This window comes from Diabrotica virgifera, chromosome 5 (genome assembly GCF_917563875.1).
Source record: "Diabrotica virgifera virgifera chromosome 5, PGI_DIABVI_V3a".
NCBI classification, from domain to species: domain Eukaryota; kingdom Metazoa; phylum Arthropoda; class Insecta; order Coleoptera; family Chrysomelidae; genus Diabrotica; species Diabrotica virgifera.
The window spans coordinates 18,112,818-18,121,354 of record NC_065447.1 but is presented as its reverse complement, the minus strand read 5'-3'; the positions used below and the strand labels follow the sequence as shown (position 1 = coordinate 18,121,354).

General features: G+C 35.0%; 1 protein-coding gene across 2 annotated transcripts; it reads right to left on the bottom strand.

The window, feature by feature from the left end:
• Nucleotides 1-2,401: 2,401 nt before the first annotated feature.
• On the bottom strand, nt 2,402-8,149 carry LOC114332643 (uridine 5'-monophosphate synthase). 2 transcript variants are annotated; one of them, XM_028282474.2, is made up of 6 exons: nt 7,881-8,149; nt 6,550-7,045; nt 4,604-4,924; nt 2,982-3,191; nt 2,615-2,899; nt 2,402-2,531 (listed from the first exon to the last, which is right to left on the bottom strand). In XM_028282474.2, the coding sequence occupies exons 1-5, from the start codon at nt 8,028-8,030 to the stop codon at nt 2,640-2,642; spliced, it is 1,437 nt and encodes a 478-aa protein (XP_028138275.1). In that variant the 5' UTR covers nt 8,031-8,149; the 3' UTR covers nt 2,402-2,531; nt 2,615-2,639. The 2 variants fall into 2 exon arrangements, with proteins under 2 accessions (XP_028138275.1, XP_028138269.1); XM_028282468.2 differs by having other exon boundaries at nt 2,402-2,899.
• Between the last annotated feature and the right edge of the window lie 388 nt (nt 8,150-8,537).

Genomic DNA, 8,537 nt, shown 5'->3' with positions numbered 1-8,537 from the left:
TTATGCTATAAAATAACTGTTGACCTACCAAAAACGGACGCCTATGACCAGTACTAGAAATTCGCAATTAATGAAATCGATTTATCTCTGGGATATAAATAAATCTACCAGTTTTCGTCTTTCTAAACAGTTTTTTTTATTTTTTTTTTAATTCATAAAGCGAAAAATATTCAAATCGATTTTTCTAGAAAACGGTGGCTCCTACCGATTTAAAACAAGAGTACCTTTTAGTACTAGAATACTTCACAATTTAATAATACAGTTTCAGATATGCATAAAAGTTAAAGATAAAAAAGTTATGCGATAAAATGACCGTTGTCCTACCCAAAACGGACGCCTATGATCGGTACTAGAAATTTGCAATGGATGGATTAGATTTATATCTTGAAGATAAATACGCGTAGCAATTTTTGTTTTTCTAAATAGAAGCGTTCTAAAACTAATTACAAGACGCCATCTTCAACGAGCTCTAGCTGCCTTAGGAAGCATTTTCGTACTAAATGAATCGGGTTAAATCATCTTAGAATTATCTGAGGAATCTTCTGTCTTCGTTTGTCGGTAGAGTTTCTGGACACCCTGTATATTGCCTGAATTGGCAATACCACACAAGCTAATAAGACTCATTAAAGCCACAATGGATGAAACTCAGGCATGTACGAATACAAAACCACCGGACAGACTTTTTCAACATTTCACAGGGAGATGAGCTGGCCCCAACTTTGTTTAACCTGGCACTGGAGTATGCGGTTAGGCAAATGCAAACTGGACGAGGAAACCTACTGACCATTCGAACGGTTCAACTGGCCGCTTATGCCGATTATATTAATATTATGAGTAGAACATCAACAGGAGCACAGGAAACATACGCAGAGTTAAAAACACAAACAAACATGCTATGTCTGGAAATTAACACAGAAAAAAACAAAAATAATGACTCAGACGAGAAGAAATATAGTCCCACAAAACATTATACATGAAGATGACATTGAAACGGTTGGAAAGTTTACATACCTGGGAGTAGAAATATATGCCAACGGATCAGAAGATGGAGAAGGAGAAATACAGAAGAGAATAACGCAGGCTAACAGAGCTTATATTGCCCTCTCCCATATATTTCGGTCTAAAAATGTCCACCGAAATACAAAGATGAGAATCTATAAAACTTTAATTCGACCAATAACATGATATGGCAGTGAAGCCTGGGTCCTGAAAGAAACATCCAAAAACAAACTCGACACATTCGAAAGGAAAGTACTGAGGAGAATACTAGGACCTGTGAGGGAAAACGGAATCTTCAGAAATCGATACAACAACGAACTTTATCAACTTTATAAGGAAGCAGACTGTCATGACGTCATTAGAATACAAAGATTGCAATGGGCCGGACATGTGATAAAAATGGGAGAGGATAGGCTACCAAAAAGAGCACTGAATGCTAGAATGCAGGGAAAGAGACCGGTTGGAAAGCCAAGAAAGCGCTGGGAAGACACAGTAAACAGCGACGCACAAGCCCTTTTAGGAGTCCGTGTATGGAGAAGAGCAGCCACAGACAAGCAAGGACGGAGGCAAAAAATAAAGGAGGCCAAGGTTCAACTTGGGCTCTAAGGGGAAAATTGACTCATCCCAGATACCTACGGTATCAAAAGGATTGAACTCTGGTGGGACTCTTTCCGTGTTATCGAGCCCTAGGTGACTTGGTATGCAGGTGTATCTCCCAAAAAATTTTGTACACATCTGGCCGTTGCGAGTAGTACAGCTTTCTGCATGGTCTTGTAAAGATGTTCATTTAGACCCAGCTTTTTTATGTTTTCTATGAGGTTCTTCGGAATGACTCCAGTAGTAGAAAGAACAATAGGTATTGTCTGGGTACTTTCCATTCTCCATTGTCTCCTTATTTGTATATCGAGATCTCTATAATTGGCGATTTTTTCGTTGTGCTTACCAAGCAGATTATTGTTGTTAGATATCGCCACATCTATTAATGTTGTTTTCCTAGTAAGTTTATTAACTAGTATGAGATCCGGTCTATTATGTGCCACTCGTTGGTCTGTGAGCACAGTCCGATCCCAATATAGCTTGTAGTTGTCGTTTTCAAGCATTCTATCAGGGACGTATTGATAATAAGGGAGATGGTCGGTCTGGAGAAGTCCAAGTTTTCTAGCTAGTTCCTGGTGAAGAATCTTTCCTACCGAGTCATGGCGTTCTTTATACTCAATTCCGACAAACGCCTGACAGCCCCCGGAAGGTTTTACTTTCTTATTAGTAAATTATTAGTAAATGGCATATTTGATTTGCACCTCGTACAATTAGTAGATTCTGTTAAATGTAGCGTCAACCTCCTCATTTTCTTGTTGTACTATAGTTATAGGTTTGTTTGTACTTTGAACAGCGACTTACAACATATTTTAAAATATTTATTTGATAACATACAATTTTACATATAATAAAAATATAACTTTCTGGAATGTCTCTAGAACTATCAATATATTGGAATATAAAAAGTTCAATTCCTTTTATCAGCCTTAATGGTCCTAAAATTTGACGAGAAGATATTGAAATATGTATATATTTGGAGACATATTATTCGATATGGGCAAATATATTTTGAACCTACCTAAATATATTTTGAACATTTCCTTTTAATCTCTTTTTTGTTCAAGTCTTCTTTCATATGCGTTCCATAACAGTTGTCTGTAAGATTCAGCTGCAGTTGCGGGATCTGGAGCTTGCGTGATTCCTCTGCCGACTACAGCGATATCTGCACCTTTTTCTAGGACCACCGTTTCTGGGGAGTTATACCTTTGGCCTAAGGTATCCCCTTTTTTTTCTATTTGGACTCCCGGGCATAGATGGATGAGACCATGACTGTTTAAAAATAACGGATTTTGACAAACGACTCCTAGAAGAAACATAAAATTCATTATTTGAGGCCCTTAGAACACAAGGGGTGTAAGTGCTAAGCTTTGAGAAAGATCTCTTACCTGCAACTAGATCTGAATATTCTTCTGCCATTTTTAGTGTATCTTTAACATAACTTTCTGTAATCAAGTTACCAGCTGCGCTGGCCTCAGCTAAAAGAAAGACTCCCCTCTCCTGTAATCCTGTACTGTTTTTTATGGCATCAAGAACTCCTTTGCCCATGAGAGAGTGAACCGTGATCAAAGGTGCCCAGGATGATATTTGGTATATTCCTACAAAAGCAATTTGATAAAAAAATTAATAAGATAAAAAACTTCCACTCCTGTTGAGCTGCCCCCTCCTACAGGCATTAAAAAACATATAGCCCTAAATTACTCAATTACGGGTTATTTATGAGCTTATGGCCTGAGGATTAAAATTTTGAGCTCACTACACTGGGCAGGAATTTATTTTTTTTGTTTTGTCTGGTCTGAGACAACATTGACTCCCCCCCCCCCTACTTAAAAATAGAGATATTGAATATATATTTGCGGCAGAATTACAAGCTATGTATTCAAGCTTTCGAAGTGATATATATTCGATTTTTGAGCTCATCCCCTTAAGCACCAAACAATTATTTAATTGATTCAACTCAAGAGAAAAAAGTTGAGAAAAATTAAAATATAAATATCGTATAGTGGATATAATTCGTATAGCGTATAAATTCTAAGAATAAACTCCTCATATTCCCTGCTTAAGATAGAATTGTACTTAAAATGAATAAAATTAATTATTTTGTAACAAAATAATTAATTTTATTTTGTGACAAAATAATTAATTTTATTCATTTTGTGACAAAATAATAAATTTTATTCATTTTAAGTATGTACAATTCTTCTTCTTTAAGTGCCATCTCCGCGACGGAGGTCGGCAATCATCATAGCTATTCGAATTTTAGAGAGTAAGAGAGAGATAGAGAGAGAGAGAGAGAGAGAGAGAGAGAGAGAAAGAAAGAAAAAGAGAGAGATTTAAGTACAATTAGTAAGGTTCAATTCTTTTCATTCAAGTTCATTTCAAGTACAATTCTCTCCTAAGCCAGGAAGTTGGGGAGGTTTTCTTGCGAAAGGGTTGTAGCTCAATAATCGAAATGAGTAGAGTCATTTAGAGTACAATTAGTAAGGTTCAATTCTTTTCATTCAAGTTCATTTCAAGTGCAATTCTCTCCTAAGCCAGGAAGTTGGGGAGGTTTTCTTGCGAAAGGGTTGTAGCTCAATAATCGAAATGAGTAGAGTCAATAATTAGGACTTTATTCGTAGAATTTACACTCTATACGGATTATATCCGCGATACGATATATTTAATTTTTCTCAACATTTTTGTTGTATCAATTAAAGGGTTGTTTGTGGGTTAATCGGACGAGCTTGAAAATCGAATCTATATCACTTCGGAAGCTCATAAATAGCTCGTAATTCTGCCGCAAAGATCGACTAAATATCTCTATGTTTCAATAGTGGAGGGCTGAATCAACATTGACTCAGCCCCCTTCCCCCCACAAAAAATATTAAATTCCTGGCCAGTGTAAGGAGCTCAAAATTTTTAATCTGCAGGATATGAAAGCTCAAATAGCTCGTAATTTAGGGCTATTTGTTTTTAATTTCTGCAAGGAGGGGGCAGCTCAACGGGTCAAATTTTCAATGAATCATACCTTTACTATATTGATACTCCACGGTCTTTCCAATATCAGCAAACTTTCTATCCTCGAATAAGATAAAATTATGCCTCTTGGCTATTTCTTGTAAGGGACCAATCAAATTTAGATGAAAGTCTTCCATAATGTCGATATGTGTTTTAAGGGCACATATGCTTGGACCCACTTTTTCTGCCAAGTTTAATAAGTCAGTTGAATGCAACAGATCTGCTGCTACGCATAGGGTTGATTGTTTCGTCTGCATTATTTGGAACAGCTTTTGTGCAACAGGGTTTTTGGCTTTCAGAGCTCTGGATCGGAATGACACATTAAGCCGATCTTAAAAAACATAATAGCAAACATCAGCATAATATTAGGTTAATACCAATACAGAGTGAGTTTTATGAATAGAATAGAATAGATTATGTATGGAACACCTCAATTACTTCGGAAATGGCTTATACGATTTTTATATATTTTGGTCTCTATTCTTCCGGTGTCTCCCAAAATCCCGACAGCCAAAATACCAACAGCCAAAATCCCGACGGCCAAAACACCGACACGCCAGAATCCCGACATGCCAGAATCCCGACAGGCCAAAATCCCGCCATGCAACAATCCTCGCATAAGTAAAAATTCCGACTTTTGTTTAATACTTTTAATACAAAATACTTTTGTTTAGTAACAAAAAATAAAAAACAGATGGCCATAAACAAAAAAACAAGAAATAAATGTAATTACATGTTAAAAAGAAACTTATCAAACCTGTAGGGATTCTGGCCTGTCGGGATTTTGGCCTGTCGAGATTCTGGCATGTCGGGATTTTGGCCGTCGGTATTGTGGCTGTCGGGATTTTGGGGTAGACCCCTATTCTTCTAAAATGGCCAACATTATAGTGGTAGGTACTTAGATTGTTGTCAGATCTTCCGTTTTCTGGAAATCTAATAATCCGTTTCTTATTTCAAATGGAACACGCTGTATATTTCTTGCGTTTTGAAATCTTTAAGAAATAGTGATTATTTTGAAAGAAAATTTATTTAAAATAAAAAACATTTAAACAAATTATAAAAAAAAACAAATGTTTCGGCACAAGCAGACATTATTTTAGATTCTTTAAATCATTGGGAACAAAAAAGGTCTCTTATAATTTTTCTCTAAAATTAAACGTTATCGAGTTATAAACAATTTAAAACTGGCAACAACGAAAAATGAAGATTTTCAAGGCTCAAAAACGCAAGTAAAAAATATTATTTTTGAAATTATGAAGTGACCAAATTCAAGTTCAAACCTTATTTTATCAGTTCCCGATAAGTAATTTGGGCTTACTTCATTTTGGCAAAACATGCCAAAAATTCTTATGAGGAGCTGACAGAAGGTTTGAACTTGAATTTAGGTACTTTGTAATTTCAAAAATTATATTTTTTACTTGTGTTTTTGAACCTTGAAAATTGTCATCTTTTGTTCTTTTTTCAGTTTTAAATTGTTTATAACTCGAAAACAACCAACTTCAGAGAAAAATTACAAAAGACCTTTATTGTTCCCAATGATCCAAAGAACGTAAGATATTGTCTACATCATATACTATAATAGCAATAACTCCAAAATAACGGCATTTAGGTGTAGGAAATATTACATGAAAAAAAAATTCGTTACGTTTTGAAGTCCATAAGTAATTCCTAAGGACTTCAAAATGCAAAAAATATACAGGGTTTTCCATTTGAAATAAGAAAGTTCCTAGATTTACAGAAACACGCTAGATTTGACAACAATGTAAATACCACTATAATATCGGTCACATTAAAACCTTACCCACCAAAATCTATAATAATCGTGCAAGCTATTTCCTAGATAATTGAGGCATTCCAAACATAAAACTCACTCTATATAAGTCCCATCAAAGTGAATTAATTTACTTTTGGTACCTCCTGTTATTCAAAATACAATCAAAATTTTAAACAACTTACTTTCTGTAATATGATTCAAAGCTGTTTTATCAACTTTCGTTGAAGCCAAATAGCTTCTTACTTTCTCTACCATTTTCTCATCCACACAACCTGCTTCTTTCAACATTTCCATTAGCTGCATCATACCCAGCAAAGAATGAACCTTAATACCATTATTATTCAAAAAAGCTTCACCTCCTTGTTCTCTATTCAATAAAATAAGAGCGTCAGTACAATTCAAACCTGCGTCTTTAAGATCTTTTACAGTTTCCAAAATTGAACTGCCAGAAGTTATGACATCTTCTATTATGAGACAATTTTGACCAGGCTCGAATATTCCTTCGATGAGTTTCTTTGTTCCGTAATCTTTGGCTTCTTTTCGTCGCATCACCATGGGAATGTTTGTTTTTGTAGACAGTACAGTTGCAATGGGCAATGCTGTATATGGAACTCCACATAGTAGGTTAAAATTGTTTATATTATTTACTTTCTGAATCATAAGATCAGATAGAGTCACCTTAAAAGAAAGAAAATATTTAAATATGACACTTTTATTATCAAAAATTGTATAATCGTGGTAACATACACTTACAGTCGGAAAAATGAAAGAATACCCATGAACGATCACATCAATCACTTACTTTGTATATAAATAACAAACGTTTGTTATAGAAAAAGACAGCAAATATTTTTATTTTTTCATTTTTATGACTGTAGAACGCTTTAAAAGTGGTAATGTTTCTGTTCCTTTCTTGTTTACAACTGACCATGACAAAGCATATGAGAAGCGTTTTAGGTAGGAGGTAGTGGTTAATTTAATTATTTTGAATAGTGTTGTAACAGTTTGTTAGTAAAGTTTAGAGTATTGTTTGCTGTAATTACTTTGAATAGTGATGTGAGGTCCGTGGGACAATGTGGTTGAAAATATTGCATATGATAACTGATTTTGTAGAAAAAAAACATGTGTCAGCTACGCTGACCATGGGTCAGAGCCAATATATTTGCCAGAGACGAAGATATTGGAACAAACATAAAAGACAATGGAGGACAGCAGACTCGTTAAAAGCGCAAAAACCAAGTAGGTAAAAGACTACAGGGTAGGACCACCAAAATGATGGTGAAAATGCTGGACCTCATCATCCGGGGAAGACTTGATGGTAATAAACAGACAGTAGTACAGTAACCTACTAGCATGATAGACCATGCTAAAGAAGAAGACTATCAATTTAGTACAAAGTAATGTACAAAAAAGTCTGTCAGTATGTATTTATGTTTTCAATGATATGACTTAAATATGAATTAAAGTAGTAAAATAATTGTTAGTACTTTTACTAAAATTGCATTACTCTTACCAGTAGTTTAGGATAGCTAACAATAACTCTTAGATCACAGTAAACAGGAGTCATAATCCCAATTTTAGTCTTATATTCTCCAAATTTTATAGCGTTAATGGAATATAATTCTTTGGCAAACTCTTTCAATTTATTTGCATAACACTCCATTATGATTTATGCTTGAGTACTAAAAAAATTTACAATTAATTTAATTGAATAATTGGTAAAAATACCAAAAGTTTGAACACGATACGACAGAAAAACTTTTTTCTAACCTATAAAGAAACACATGACACATGCAACGTGTTGCCTGTTGCTGATGAGCTGATGTGAGTAGTTCATATGACGCAATTCTACATCCTGACCCACTACTTTCTGCCGTGTAATTTGGGTTGCCTATATGAACGTGAATCGGCGAAATGGGCATATAAATAAAGTTTTTTCACAGAATAGAAAACAAAACAATAGAAAACAACTTGTTTTCTATTCTGTGGTTTTTCTGTATTAACCATTGACATATTAAGCGTAGACACGGCATACTCACCAAAAAAGCGTAACGCGGAAACAGCATGGAAACAGTCGATCGGTGTGGTCTATCTATCTCTTTTAACTAAACGATCCCGCGCATGTGACTGTAAAAGATGGCTAGACCACTCAATCCTATGTCGACGTTAC

Excerpts from the sequence above, each read along its gene's own strand:
- LOC114332643 (XM_028282468.2), bottom strand. The coding sequence starts at position 8,030 with ATGGAGTGTTATGCAAATAAATTGAAAGAGTTTGCCAAAGAATTATAT. Across the intron at positions 3,192-4,603 it reads GGAGTATCAATATAGTAAAG|GAATATACCAAATATCATCC; the intron begins GTATGATTCATT and ends TTGCTTTTGTAG. Across the intron at positions 2,900-2,981 it reads ATATTCAGATCTAGTTGCAG|GAGTCGTTTGTCAAAATCCG; the intron begins GTAAGAGATCTT and ends TGTTTCTTCTAG.